General features: G+C 34.5%; 1 protein-coding gene across 1 annotated transcript in view; it reads left to right on the top strand.

Annotated features, from left to right (window-relative positions):
- Sesn (Sestrin) overlaps positions 1-16796 on the top strand; it is a 124510-nt gene that overhangs the window by 67716 nt on the left and 39998 nt on the right. The window contains exon 5 of the mRNA XM_090395878.1: positions 514-771. Coding sequence (XP_090252004.1) covers positions 514-771 — 258 coding nt within the window. The remainder of the gene's footprint in view (positions 1-513; positions 772-16796) is intronic.

Raw genomic sequence — 16796 nt, forward strand, 5'->3', positions numbered from 1 at the left:
TAATTTTTGATGAACATAAAATATAATTAATCACTTGCATGCAAGCAAGTTCAGTTCTGGATATTTCAGTTCTGCACCCAATGATGGAAACTTGCTGAAAGTCTGAAAATAATGAATTCTGGAATCAAATTCAGCAGCCATGGTAAACTGAGGCTGCTGAATTTGTTCAAATTTGTCAAATGCCTTGGTGCTAATCTGAACAAATTTAGCTACCTCACTTTATCAAAAATTTGAGACCATTTTCTTGAGATCTTCAGCAGATTTCCATCACTATGGATGTTGCAAGTGTATTGCCTTTCATATTCAATCTGTGCTTACCATTCTGCTTAGTTGTATTTGTTCTTGCCCATGGAGATGCCTTGGTGACCAAGGCAAAATAGTTGCTTAATTTATTAGTTAAATAAATTTTAGTTTATCTCTGGATGTGTTTTCTTCATTAAACATGAAGAATAAATATTTGATTTTTATTTTTTAAATTTGAATATCAAAAATTGAATAATGATTTCTTTTTAGACATGTGGAGATTCTGTGGAAGAGTTGATGAAAAAAATGAAGAAAATAATGGAACAAAAGTCAGAGGAACCCACTGATGAAGAGAGGATGAAGCGTTTTGAGAAAGTAGAAAGTCAAAGTGCTGAATTAGCAGCTGGTTTAGAGCAAGTGGCAATTCTTAAAGCTGATCTTTCAAGGTTCATAGATGACCCTGATTTCACCTATCAGGACTTTACAAAGAGAGGTGAAATTTCAGAAATGCCAACATTTAGAATACAGGTATTAAGTTGAAAAGAATAAGACAATTATTGAAAAATGTCATTCAAGTTATGCATTTTGTGAATTACTTTCTTTTATAGAATTTGTGTTTTCTTAAAGGCTGACAAAAAATGAAGTAGTTCAAACTGTAAAGAATATTCATTTTTTCATTGTAATTAGTCATCACTTAAATTAGGAATTGCAGTCTTCATTGGAAAAATGTTATCGATTAAGATAGTCACTCATTACAGTTGTTGCATTATAATTAACTTTTCCCACAGAAATCTCACAGAAGTAGTATAGCAATTAATTCATTCAGGTACATAATTTTTCTTTATTTTTTTGTAAAAAAATGTTAATTCCAATAAATAATTCTGTGTTTATGTAGAATTCTTTGTTGGTAATCTGTCATGTGCTTGAGCAATTTCAGAATCTAGTTCTGGTCTTCTGACATTCCATTAATTGCATAAAATCCCTGCTGTAAATTTAAGCCATCAACTATTACTTTCCATGTTTTCATTGGTGCTTTTTTGTGTATGTGATCTATGAGGAATACTAATACAGGTAACCCTCGTGTAACGCAGATGTAAGGTTCCATAGAAATGCCACGTTATGTAAATCGCGTTATACAAGACATTGATCATATAGAAAAATAGGGTTAGGTTCTGAAATCGTTTTTTTTTTTTTTAAATTATATAAACAACAATGACATATCCAACAAAAACAATATTTTTTATTTAATTCAGGTAATTCATGTAAGTTAAGAAAACAAACTATGACAAATACGTAGTATAAAATTCTAAAAATTACAAATTGTACATAAATTTCATTGCACATAATGCATAAATGTTTTAGACACAATAAAATAAAGCGCATATTTTAATCGTCATCACAGTCTTCAGAAATAACATTTTGTAGATGTTCTTTAAGTGGCCGGAGGTCGTCGCCACTTGAAATCTCTTGGACATCATTTGTATAATTCTCATTGCATACTTTGGCTGATTTAGTCATCAAGAAGTCAGTAATAAGACTTTGCTTTCCACTATGTTGCAAATTTTTATTAAGTTCATAATATGGTGCTAAACAAATATCCAATTGTCTCGTGAATTTTCCCGAGCGCTCCATTGAGGGATCATTATCCGTAAAATAACTTCCTAACTTTCTTGCCAAGTCCAATCCTTTTGCTAATTTCTTTAAACTGAATTCTTTAATGGGTTCATCACAATCAGAATCTTCGGCAGAACTTTCCCCATCATGTGGTTCGACGCCATCTATTAATTGTACCAGTTTCTCCTCTTTTAAATCTGTTTCTCTGTCAATTAATTCACTAATTTGGTTTTCAACCATATCGCAAAAGCCCTCTCCACCAAAAATGTGTGCGACGTTTATTATACAACGTAGCTCGGCATCCGCTGGAGGTACGAAATTTTGTTCCATTACGGCTTCAGGCCATATTTTTTTCCAACAAGCATTCAGCGTAGAGGGTTGTAATTCCTTAATGGACAGAGAAATAATTTTTACACAATCCAATATTGAAATCTCTTTCCGCGCTTGAGGTAGTGTCATGTTTGGATTAGATTCCATTTTTTCCAAAATTAATTAAAATGTTTGCTGAATATAATATGACTTAAATGTTGATATTATTCCTTGGTCGAGTCGTTGAATAAGTGAAGTAGTATTAGGCAGCAAAAAAGTTATTTTAATATTCGGATGGCTTAAATTTGTTGGGTGGCCTGGTGCGTTATCTAAAATTAGTAGAATTTTAAAGTCCATATTCTTTTTCTTTGTGTAACTTTCTACATCGGGTACAAAATACTTGAAAAATCAATTTTCAAACATGCTAGCTGTAACCCATGCCTTTTTGTTGGCCCGCCAATAAACAGGTAGGATGGACTTGTCAAGCCCTTTTGTTGCATGAGGATTTGCAGATCGGTTAATAAACATTGGTTTTGTCATGTAATCACCTGATGCATTACTACAAAACAGTAGAGTAATTCTATCTTTGGAAACTCTGAATCCAGGATCTTTCATTTTTCGAAATATAGGTGCGTTTTGGCATTTATTTCTAATATAACCCAGATTCATCCGCATTGAACCTGGTCTGCACTGTAACCACCTTCTTTAATGATTTTTAAAAGTTCTGCTGGGTATTTCTGAGCTTCAACATCTGCTGATGCTGATTCTCCCTGGATTTTAAGATTATATAAAGAAAACTGCTGTTTAAAGTTTTCGAACCAACCCTTACTGGCAGAAAATCCGTGCTGAGAGATTTCTTCTGAAGAATCTTGATCAGGTTCTTTTAAATGTTTATAAACTTCGAGAGCTTTTTTGCTTAATAAGGTGTCCATCCAAAGGAATTTTCTTTTGAGTGCAATCTTCTATCCAAATCATTAGAGATTTCTTCATTTTTTCTATTAGAATATCGTGAACACGAGCAATGCACTTTGCACTTACCGTTGACCCAGCAATAACACTTTCTCAGATTTTATGTTCATTTTGTTTGATTGTCTGAATTGTTGATTCATTCAAATTCAGAGTCCTTGCAACAACTCCTGGTTTTTCTCCAATTTTCAACCGATCCAAGATTTTAATTTTTTCTTCGAGAGAAATGAATTTCCTCTTCAATGTTGGTTTTTTCGTGGCCAGTTTTAGTGGCCATTACAATAAAAATAAACTTTTACATTAAAAAAAAAAAGCATTACATATGTATATAACTCACCAGAAAATAAACTGCTCTGCTTGAGAATAACACACTTATGATTTTAAATGCGCTTTCCTGGCAGAAAATGAAGACAATTTTCAACAATAAACACTTTATACAGTAAACCCTAGATGGCGAACCTATGGCACTTATGCCAGAGGTGACACATCTGAGAATTTGCTGGCACATCAATGATTTACAGGTGATATCCTCTTATAAATTATTCAACTTTTTTTTTAATTGTTACAATACATACAAGCTGAATTTTGTTTTACAAAAGACAGCAGCTATAAAGACGTTTTGGTGCGGTATCAACAAAAGATTGCGCGACCCAAAGACAAAAGCAGCTGACAAGTGTTGAGTTGAAAGGCTAATTTTCTTCAATCGAATTCCATAACATCTGAAACTGTCATAACAACATTCACAACAGGGTGTCATTTATTGTTCCGATGGAACTTCTCATTACTGACTGGCTCAACTCACACAAACGTTTCAACCCTTGGTTGAATTTTATGGCTTCTTGTTTGCGTTTGAGGTGGCAGGCGAACTCACACATTCATTATATGGCATGTTTCAATTCTTGGTAGTCTTTTATTTTAAGTTAGCCTTTGTGATCTGTCATAATGACATCGAGAATTTCAAATGCAATAAAAAAAAAAAAACACTTATTTCATAATTGAAAAATTGGACAATAGTTTTTAGTTAGATACTGTGCTTCGGTGCAACATATGGTTTTGCTTAAGTCTATACAGCGTAGTTTCTGTGAGAGGGGAGATGTGATTTATTAGTTAGCGTTTTTATTCTGTCTCTAATTGCACTATTTGTTGAGAATGACACAGACTGCAAAAGCCCTCTGTACAGTACCTTATTCATTGATACAATAAAACTAAATTTGATACTTATAACTACTTGTGATATGGGCAGACACAAATTTAACGAAGATAAAATTTGATTTTTAAGTCCCACGGTGAAAAATATGAAAAAAAAAATAAACAGCTACTAGAAATTGTAGACCGCATTATATCGAAACCACGTTGAACAAGGGATACTACAATTTGTAGACTGCATTATACGAGGGTTACCTGTATTTAATAATTACTAATTTAGAAAATCGCCAACTTGCAGACTGCATGAGGAGGAAGAAAATGTAAGGTAGTTAAAAAGTATTGGACAAAACTTTTACTCTTTAGATAATTTTTCTTAATGTGGAACAAGATAGATATAAACTTATCAGGTTAAGTTATATAAAAGAATTACTAGTTTTTTTATATATATATATATATATATATATACATAATCGCATAACTGTCACATGTTTTACTGGAGAAAAGTTGCAAGTTTTCATTGTAAATAGCTATTTAATTTATGAACTGCCCTAAAAGTGATGTAATTGAAGATAATGAAAAGATAAGGGGGGGCCACTTATCAGGCTTTGATAATTTAGCTATATTTATGGAGAAACATTTCAGAAACATAAATGATTTTCTTTTCAAGCCTTCTAAAAAAAAAAAAAAAAGACGTTTTTGTGCATTGTATTAGCACAAAGAAATGGTAATCTACACAACTTTTTTGCATTACACAGCCATGTGATTCAAAAATAAGTTTGTAGTTGTTATGTACCAGTATCTTGCAATCACATAAATCCAGTAATACAGTGGAGGAAAGTCCGTTTGTGATATGAGTAAAGATTATAGTTATACATTTCTTAGAAAAGTTTTCAGTCTAATTTCTACTATATTTTTTCAAGAGGTTTGTCATGTTAGTTCAGACGAGCTTGAAACCATAGGTAAATGAAATCTACTGTACTACTTTGTAGCTTTATGTACTTTGGAGGGTATATTATTGAAAAATAAAGGTAACTTCCTAACCAGATTCCAGAGGAATGATACTGTTCTATTATATAAATCCATTAATCATTTCATTAAATATGATTATACTGAACAGGATTAACTCTAAAGTCTAAAAGAAACACACTTTTCTAAGAAATAAATTATATACTATAATCTTAACTCATATGACAAACGGACTTTCCTCCACTGTATTACTGGATTTATGTGATTGCAAGATACTGGTGCATAACAACTAGAAACTTATTTTTGAATCACATGGCTGTGCAATGCAAAAAAGTCGTGTTCAATTTTCTACTCTTAAAAGAGTAGAAAATTGAACTATATTTCAAAGACATATACTAGATATGACAGGAATGTTATACAATAAACATAATTAGATAACTGTTCCCTATAAGCAGGTTTCTTCAATTTGGGCAATTTTCAGATGGCTGATATGATCACTTATGTTGGTGGCTTATGTGTCAATCTATATCTTAATCATGTGCAACCAACATAAGCCTTTCTACAAGAATTATCTATATCTTGGTATGTTTTTTTTCCCTTTCCCTTTATTCTTGATACAGGGATATACAGACTATTTCAATTTCCCTTCAAATTAATCTTATGTTAATCTTTGTTAATCTTAGGCCTTATGTTAATCATATTGTCAGATCTTATATTTTGGTCTTGTAAAGCACTTCTAAATGAATCATTCCATCTAGATTTGGTCTTCCTCTGGATCTTTTTTCTGCCATCCTGGAAAAAAACTTCCTTTAACTTTGCCTTGTCTATTCTATTTGTGACCAAAGTAATTTGAGATTAGCTCTATTCATACTCTGAATGCTATAAAGTTCCTTCCTAATATCCTTGTTTTTAACATAACACTGTCATTAATGTCATTTCTTTGCCACTGTCATTAATGCCAAATTAACATTAGTTGTTTTATTTCTAATCCAGATCTCAGATCCATAAGATAAAATTAGTTTGAGTACTGCCTTGTATATAGCTAGTTTAGTATTTTCAGGAATTTTTCTATTATTCTATATAAATTTCTTCACGTGATTTACTACAATACTAGCTTTACTCATTTTGTTTGTCTATATCCATATTTAATTTGCTGTCTTCACTAACAATTTTCTAAATAGCTGAATTGTTTACTTGTTCTATAGGTATTCTCAGGATGCAGCTGATATTTGCAATGTTCCTACCAATTTTCATAGTCTCTTTTTATTGCTGATTTTCATACGTGCTGATTTACAACAACAGTTAATTTAGTTATGGGATTGTGCAGTACTGTATTGAGTTGGCAAATAAGTTCGTTCGGTTTATGCATTAGTACAAGTTTAAGCCACTTAGTCTGTCGCTGTTGTTGCGCTACCATGCAACACTATTGCGCAGGTGAAAGGGGACATTTCACATAACCTTTCAGTGAATTTTCGTTCAGCCTACTTCAGCTGTGCGTGTGTAACGTATTTTTAGAAATGGAAGGAAATAACGTACATTACCGGCATATTTTGCTTTTTTAATTTAAAAAAGGCAAACGAGCTGCGGAGGCCCATAAAAAAAAATATGCAGCATATATGGGGATGGTGCCTTAACAGAACGCATATGCCAAAAGTGTTTTGCCAAATTCTGTTCTGGAGGTTTCGACATCAGTGATGCACCTCGCTCTGGTCGCCCGACTGAGGTTGATTCGAGTGTTGTGAAGGATATCGTCGACAAAAATCCATCGCAAACATTGTGGGAGATTGCTGCAGTATTGAACATATTCCATACAAGTTGAAAACCATTTGCACAAGCTGGGATATGTTTCAAAACTCAATGTTTGGGTGCTGCATGAATTGACTGAGGCCAATATGACTGCTCGCATATCCATCTGATTCGCTGTGACGTCGCCAAGAAAATGGCCCATTTTTGAAGCGGGTGATTACGGGAGATGGAAAATGGGTTGTGTACGATAACGTGGTACGTTAAAAGATCATGGGGGCACAAGAGGAACAGCCGCAAACAAACATCGAAAGCAGGATTGCACCCAAACAAGATTATGCTCTCTGTGTGGTGGGATTATAAAGGTGTTGTCCACTATGAGGTGTTACCATCAAGCAGAATGATTGATTCAACTGTCTGTTGCTCACAGTTAATGCGACTGACCCATGCAATTAGCACAAAACGTCCTGAATTGGCAAATCGGAAAGGAGTTGTCTTTCACCACTACAACGCCAGACCCCACACATCGTTAACAACCCAGAATAAATTGTTATGTCTTGGCTGGGATGTTTTGCCACATCCTCTGTATTCACCGGACCTGGCACCTTCCGATTACCACTTATTCCGATCATTGCAGAATTCTCTGAATGGGAAAACCTTTGCTAATGAGGAGGCTGTTTAAAAGACACCTGGATCAGTTTTTTACCAGTAAACCTCAGTAGTTTTATGAACGTGGCATAATGAAGTTGGTGGACAGATGGCAAGAGGTCATTGATAAAGAGGGTCAATATATAACTGACAGTATGTATTATGTATATTAAATAAAATGTGTTTCATTCCACTCTGAAAAACCAAACGAACTTATTTGCCAACCCAATATTTAGGAGTATAACATCTTCATAAAGTAAAGAGCTGAGATTAACATCTACAATTTTGATATCAGGTTTGATGCACTTTTATTCTAATGGGATCCATATTGATGATGAATGACAGTGGAGATAATGTGCACCCTTTTTGCACACCCAAATTAACATCAAACCATCTTTCTGTAAGTCCTTCAATTCTAACTGCTTTACAACTCGGACTATATAATGTCTCATTTACACCATATAACTGTGGTGCTCTCTTGGACCTTGTCTTGCCATATGCATTTTCAGTTAGAATTACATGATTTCTCAATTGATTGTCTTAAAGTGGAAAATCTTTCCCTATTTGGCTTGAGCCCAGCTTGTTCTTCTCTGAGTTTCTTTCACAGTATTTCATGGCCCTTTCTCAAATATGCTTTTGTAAATTTTAAATATGCTTGTGTAAATTTTTGTTTAAATTTTTTAGTAGGGCAATTCACATTGTTTTATCTCTCTTTTTTTTATAGATGGGTACTGTGAGAAGCTTTACTACAATCATCTGGAATTTGACACACTTATCAGGCCTTCTAAATTATGCAGTGTAGGCACTTTAAAACTTTTATACCTCCATACCTAATATTGATATTAACATGTTTATTATATGTTGAGAAATCATGGGAATATGACAATGAGCTGTACTTAAGTTTTATAAGGCATATGACAAGGTGCCCAGAGAAAAGCTTTTCAAAATGCTACAATTATGTGGATTGAATGGAACATTATACAGAGCAATACATAGTCTATATTTAAGGTGTCAGCCAGCAGTTAGAACTGAAGGAAATACCTTATCACATCTAGTGCAAGTCTTCAGGATTCACTAATTAAATTGAATAACAGTTGTAACAGATTTGGCATGAAAATCATCAATAAAAGCACCAAAACTGTGAAAATAGATAGGAGCATAGAAAATTTCAGTTGCATTCTGAATGGAGATCCTGTAGAAGTAAAATATTTCATCTATTTAAGCACAGGTTTTAGTGAAGATTGCAGGTAAAATCTGGAAATAGACAACAGAATAAGCAAAGCTGGTATGGTGGAGCCAGTTGAATAAATTTCATGTGGAATAAGAGAAAAATTAGCTGAAACACTGAACTAGCAGTATACAAAACAATGTTCAAACCAATTTTAACTTATGGATCTGAGAGTTTGGTTAGAAATAAAGCATATGATCAAAGACTAGACACCACAGATATGAGAGTTCTAAGAAATATTAGTGAATCAATGACATAATCATATTAAAATGAAGATTATTAGAAAGGAATTTGACATTATTAGCCTTCAAGAATGTATCAGAGCTAATCTAAGGTAGTATGGCCACTTAAATAGAATGGGGGAAGAAAGGTTAGCAAAACAGGTGTTTGATGTCAGGAAAGAGACTCAGAGGAAGACCAAGGTCTAGGTGGATTGATTCAGTCAGAAGTGCTTTAGAGGCATGGAATGTTAGATATGACAGTACTGGAGTACTCACAAGTAATAGATTTATTTAGAGGAAAATCATTGATAGGAGATTAATAACAATGTAAACTTCATCATGTAGTGCTGTTATAGTAATCTGAACATCCCCTTGGGGGGTAGTACATATCAGGAAATTGATGATGATGCTAACATGTTTATCACTCATGTTGATGTTTAGGGAATAAATACAAGACTATAGATAATAAATAGTAACTAAATTTATTCAGTTAATAAATTATTCTAATATTTTGTCTTGGTCACATGGGCATAAGCAATTTTGAATCACTTCATATTTTGAGAAATGGCACTAAAATCTACTATGCACGGTTTTACTGTGAAATTATGAGGATATATTGGAAATGTTTATAGCACACCTCAACAGTCGGCACCCAAGGATCCATTGCACCATTGAAAAACGTCGTAAGGAAGGAACGTCTGTCCTTCCTTAACACTTTTGTCTCCTGATTGCCCAATGGATCTTAATTATCTCTATCTATAGGAAAACCTGGTCATACTGAAAGGTACACCCATTACTTTCACATCACCATCCCTCAAAGCAAAACCCTCTCACTGTCATCAAAACCTTAGAAACTAGTCAGAATTGTTTGTTCTAATCACACTAATCTTTGCAGAAAACGGTTGCATATGAGAAACGTTTTTAGCCATTGGCTTTCTCGCTGACAAAGTCAAAACTCGTTACTCGCCCTCAAACCTAACCCCCTCCATCCAAAAAAAAAAAAAAAAATCCATTGCCATTTCCTTATATCTAGGACATGTCAAAAAAAAAAAAAAAAATCACATGTTATTACATAAAGAGCTTCTTTAAGTTATACCAGACTAGTTCTACTGCATGTCTTGCTGATTGCAAGTTAGCCTACTTTTGACAAACAGAAAGAGCAGCAAATACCTGGAAGAACATAGGAATTATGTCTATTATTTACAATACAGCCATTTTAGTGTGCAGCAAACCATGGCATAGATATTGATTACCAGATTGAGTGGAAGAAAAGCTCTTTTGTTCAGGAACAGGTAACAGAGAGACTTTTCCTAGCATCTCCTCCTGCATTACCAAATCTCAAAAAAAAATCCAGCTGCCTCACTTTACTTAAAATCCGAGAGACTGTCATAATGAGACTTTCGACTAGTTTCCAACATTGCACCCATTGAGAGTGCCACTTAGGACTTGGATCCATTCATACTCAGTCTGTTTTTGTACCAGTTTCCCTATGTGCACATGCACAGTGTTTGTTGCCCACAAAGAGATGCTGAGGCAAACTATTGGAGATTTTTATTTTTAGGCAAACTATTGGCATAATAATTACTAATAGATAACTACTAACTATAGTTATGTTTCTTCCACTAAACATCAACATGAGTATTATACCTTCATGTTTGAACATTTCTGGTCAATATCTACTCCACATTACTGCCATTCCACAGTTCAGGTTTTCTTTGGCTTCTTCTGCCTCAAGTATTTATGTACTCCTAATCGCATTCCTCTTGAATGTTTTCTATTATCGTGCTTTCGCTACTTGTTTCATCTAGCAATCTTTAAAGATTGCTAGATGAAACACCATTTTTGCTTCCGTTAACAGTAGTGTCCTGTATTTCTATTCTTTTTCAGCCTCTAGAATATTTTGCCACTTCCTGATATTTATTTTCTGTGTTCTTACAAATTTTCCAATGACTTTTTAATAGCTAGTTTAGCACAGTGCTTTGCTTTGCTTTCACTTTTTGTAGTCTCTAAGAGAGTATACAAAAAAGTTGACTTACTTGTTAGGAACTTACAATATGCTTTCTTCTTTTCCTTGACTGCCTCATGAGTCCATCATGAAATGCTGATTTTTCTGTCCTTGTAGACATCTCATCACATCCTATGACTGAACTTGTTTTTTTGTATTCTTTCCTTGAATATTTGAGTTTACAGTTCACCTCTGAAACTGCTCATCAAAAAACTGCGTTTTCTGTTACCAATAAAAGTTTCGCATATACTTCACACATGAAAAAAAGCTTAAACAAGTTCATGTGGGGAGATCGTAACTTGCTTGCAGCGATAAACAACACCCTCCCTAACAGCCTGCAGAGGCAGTAAAAACAAGTACTTTTATTATGCCAGTGAATAAGGTATGAGGAGTCTGTGTAATATATTTCTCAACAAATAGTGCAATTAGAGACAACTGGGATAAAAACACACTAATTAATGAATCACATGTCCCCTCATACAGAAACTATGCTGTATAGACTGAAACAAAACCATATGTTGCATGGGCAAACACAGTATCTAACTAAAAACTATTGTTATTAATTAGATGTGTGTGAGTTCGATTTCCCAAGGCAGCAATAAAATTCAACCAAACGTGTTAAAATTCGTGAGTGTTAGAACTAAGTAATATATATATATAAAACGAATGTGCAACTTTCGGTTGCACGATCTTTTGTTAATACCGCACCAATCATATGCACGTTTTAATAACCTGCCTTTGCTGTCTGTTTCGCGTTAGGCTTAATTACCGTAAAGGGAGAAAAGTCACAAAAGAGAAAAATATTCCTGGTCCGGGGATCCCTTATTCAGGTAATATTTACTAATTTCATGTTATCAGTCTGTGGTGTGCCAGTATCGGTAAGTGGTGATATTATTTGATCTATTCTACGTTAAAAAATTTAACCCTGAGATGGATAAGTGGCTGATAAAAAAATATGAAAAAAATCCCGCGAACAATCAGAAGAAGCAGAAACAGACTCAAAAAAAGGACAGTATTTCATATTTTATCAGAACAGCCCGCATCGTCTTCAGAACCAAATGGTAAGAGGCAAAAAATGTAATATATGCATTTGATTTTGCAATATTCGCTGTGTATGTTTTGTATTGAATATAAATACAATAAATATTATTATAATATATCTCTCTATTACGATTTTTTTTTCGAGGTGGGCCGTGAAATATTTTAATTTTTGCAAAGGGGGCCCTGACATCCAGAAGTTTGGGAAGCACTGCTTTAGAAGATTGAAATACAATATCTGACAATATTGGAATCTCAACAGATAAGACTAATTTCGAGCAAAATTGATAGGAAGCTAATAATAACAATCATTATAGTACTATTTGAATTGCCATACATTTCTTGGTGTATATGAGGAATTCCAGATTATCTGTTATTCTCTCATTTAGATGTTTAATTTAATTTAATCATGTACTATAGTTTCTTTTAGAATAGTTAAGTAGGATTGCTTATTTGTTGATAAATTGTGGAAACCTCCACATAGGTAATAAAGAAATCTGAATGTGTTTTGCTGGATACACGCTTTTGGGTGTGTGTGTGTGTGTGCGTGTGCGCTCACAATTATCCTTGTTTTCTTGTTTATTTGAATGCTTAGCAGATGAGGATGGGCTGGAAATTTGTAATTTAGCTGATCCAAATGTCTTAGTTGTCTTTGGTATGCCCACAAAGTCTGTATTATTTTTTTTTTTTTTTTTTTTTTTTTTTTTTTTTTTTTTTTTTTTTTTTTTGTCAAGGGGATTCAGTAAAAAGTAGCTACTGGAACACCCTCAGCTAAAGATAAGCAATATCAAACTGACATTGGCAAAATAATTACAGAAAACCCATGTTGATTGTTACCAAGACTGAGACAAAACCTATCTTTATAAATATAATTTACTTGGGAAGAGTAGGGAAAGAATGGAGCATAGTATTTTATAATGAAAAAGAAGATTGCTTAAATTTCAAACATTCAAGTAGTTTTGATGATAAATTTCAAAATGTTAAATCGAACACTTGAGTCTGCTGTCCATAGAAGATTCTCATAAGGAAGTAGAGGAATTAGAGAGTAACTAATAGAAAAGTTGGTTTTGTTGTTTGGGGTGCTTAAAGGTCAAAGCTGTATAACTGAGAGGAGACCTCCACATAGCCTTTAAAGGAATGCGGAGAACCGACCAGGGCTTCTGACCTAATGTCCAATCCTCACCTTCTCGTGGTGCACCCTGTTGGGTATCTACTTTGATACTGAACGAACGAGGATGGGCTGGCAATTTGGGATTTAGCCGACCAAATTGTATTCTTATTGGTTAAACCAAAATAAAAAATGATGGTACAACATGACAAATTTTCATGCCGGCTGGGGCGTCGCCCGGTTAAACAAGGCCCCCGTTGTTTTCGCCAGGGAACCAGGGCGAACAGCGAAAAGTCAGCTACTGGAACAAATCTGAAAACAAACCCCAACTCAACATCACCAGAGTTAAAGATCGGTACTATCAACGTAAGAAGCCTGAATGGCAAAGAAATGGAGCTAGCTGAGGAATTAGATAAGTACCAGATCGACATAATAGGGGTGACTGAAACAAAAAAGACCAAAACTGGTGAGATCTTTCTGAGCAATAAATACAAAATATTATATTCAGGCAATGACAATCAAGGAAAAGAAGGAGTAGCCATAGTATTCAACACAAAATACGAGGCTAATCTTCTTGAATGGCAGTCAGTCTCAAGTAGAGTAATGTGGACAAATATGAGAATGGGGAACTGGACAATGAGACTTATTTGTGCCTATGGTCCCACAGAAGGTTCTACTAAGGTAGAAGTGGAGGAATTTTTTGAGGCTTTAGAAAAAGCAACTGACACAATGAAAAAGGAAAAGTTGGTCCTTGTTGGGGATCTAAATAGTAGAGTAGGAAATGATTGTGAGACATACAAAAATATTTTGGGAAAATTTGGAGAAAAGAGCAAAGCTAATAATAATGGCAAATATCTGTTGGATTTCTGCTCAGGACATGGACTGGTTATTACTAACACCATGTTCCAACATAAAAATGTGCACAAATTCACATGGAGAGAAGAGGCTAGGAATAAGAAAAGTCTCATTGACTATGTTATTGTTGATAGTGATGTTTTCTCCCTGGTGCAGGACACCAGAGTGTACAGAGGATTTGAAATTGGAAGTGATCACTATTTAGTCTTGAGCAGGATAAAATTGAATTTCATATTGAAAAGAATAACATGTAAGAAAGTTTTAAAGCGAATAAAAGTTGAGCAGCTCTCAGATGTGAACTGTAGACTAAAATACAGAAATATTATTGAAAAGAAAATGAAAGAGTTTGAGAACAGGAATCAAACCTTGGAGATTAAGTGGCAAACTCTGAAGGAAACATTGATTGAATCTGCCAGAGAGGCATGTGGTGAGGTTGTGTGCAAGGATAAAAAAATTAGAACTCCCTGGTGGACACAGGAAGTCAAAGAGGCAGTGAAGGAAAAGAAGAAAGCATATCAAAAGTTCCTGGCAAATAAGTCAGCTTTTACTCTTACAGAATACAGAGACAAATGTAAGAAAGCTAAACAGTGTGTAAAACTAGCTAAACAAAAGTCATGGGAGGACTTTGGCAAGAATATAGAAAATAAATATCAAGAAGGTGGCAAAATATTCTGGAGGTTGTTGAAGAAGCTTAGGAATGGAGGAAAGAGTGCTGTAAAAGGAATTAGAGATGATAAAGGTGAAATGAAAACAGGAGAAAAAGATATCCTTGAAGTATGGAGTAATTACTTTGAAAAACTGCTAAATGAAACAAGCAGTGATGACAGCACAGTGGTAAAAAACACTGACCAGGCATGCAGTCAGGAATACATATCCATACTTGAAGTAGAAAAAGCCATCAAAGGCTTGAAATGTGGAAAGGCAGCAGGAGTAGATGATATTCAACCAGAAATGCTGAAGTATGGTGGTATAAGAGTCTTACAGTGGCTGCACTGCATAGTTCAGAAAGCCTGGACAGAGGGACGAATTCCCGATGATTGGAGTAGAGCTCTCATAGTACCCATATATAAAAAGGGAAATAAAACTGAATGTGAGAATTACAGAGGTATTTCCCTACTGAGTGTTCCTGGCAAGATCTATGCAAGTATACTTGAGAAACGGTTGAGAAAAATTGTGGAAGAAAAGCTTGGTGAAGAACAAGCTGGATTCAGGCCAAATAGAGGCTGTCAGGATCAGATCTTCACTTTACGACAAATAGTCGAGAAAGCATGGGAATATAACAAAGATCTGTATTTAAGTTTTGTCGATTTGGAAAAGGCATATGACAAGGTGCCAAGAGAGAAGCTATTCAAAACGCTGCAGTTATATGGTGTCAATGGGGTATTATACCAAGCAATACTTAGTCTTTATTTGAGTTGCAAGTCAGCAGTTACAATTGAAGGAAGTACAGGAAGATGGTTTAATGTTAAATCTGGTGTGAGACAAGGATGTACATTATCCCCTCTGTTATTCATTATCTATATGGATCACATTATGAAGGAATGTGGTATTCAACCTGATATCAAAATTGGAGATGTTAATGTTAGCTCTTTGCTTTATGCGGATGATGTTATACTTCTAAATAAATCCGCTACAAGTCTGCAAGATTCTCTGACTAAATTGAATAGCTGTTGTAATAGATATGGTATGAAGGTCAGCAATAAAAAGACAATGAAAATAGGCAGAATCATTGAAAATGTCAACTGTGTTGTGAATGGAGAACCTGTGGAACAAGTAAAACATTTCAGCTACTTAGGCACAATTTTTATTGAAGATGGTAAACTAAATATAGAAATAGACAACAGAATCAGCAAAGCTGGTATCGTGGGAAGTCAATTGAATAAATTCATATGGAATAAGAAAGAAATTAGTCGGAACACTAAATTAGCTGTATACAAGACTGTGTTCAAACCAATTTTAACTTATGGATCTGAGAGCTGGGTCAGAAGTAAAACACTTGACCAAAGACTAGAGACCGCCGATATGAGAGTCCTGAGAAAGATTAGAGGCGTGAACAGATGGCATCAATGGCAATATCATATTAAAAATGAGGATATTAGGAAAGAACTTGACATTGTCAGCATCCAGGAATGCGTTAGCAGAGCTAATCTCAGATGGTATGGTCACTTAAATAGAATGGGAGAGGAAAGATTAGCAAAACAAGTGTTCTCTGCCAGGTTGGCAGGAAAACGACCCAGAGGAAGACCAAGATATAGGTGGATTGATACGGTACAAAGTGCCTTAGACGATAGAAATATAAGATCTGATAATGTTGGAGTCTTGACAAGTAACAGACTGATTTGGAGGAAAATTGTAGATAGGAAGTTAGTAATGATGTAATTTTTTTCATGTAGTACTGTCATATCCTGTACACCCCTTGAGGGTACATGACAGGAATTTGATGATGATGATGATGATGGTTTTGTTGTTTGATAGTAAAATAAGAAATGAACTCCCCAGACATAGGGGAAAATATGAACAAAAGGGTGAGGCCACTAATAAAAAGTGTTTTCTAGATTTATGTTCAAGATATGGATTAGTAATTATGATGTTAAAAATCATATTATTACTATTATGATTTTTAACTGCATTGGGTGATTGTACATATTCCTTTAAGGAATTCACATATGTACAAAAGGATTGTGTTAATAGCAGTATCTTCAGATT

Source organism: Typopeltis vanoorti, chromosome 7 (genome assembly GCF_054136105.1).
Source record: "Typopeltis vanoorti isolate ZY-2024b chromosome 7, IOZ_Tvanoo_1.0, whole genome shotgun sequence".
Lineage (NCBI taxonomy): Eukaryota > Metazoa > Arthropoda > Arachnida > Uropygi > Thelyphonidae > Typopeltis > Typopeltis vanoorti.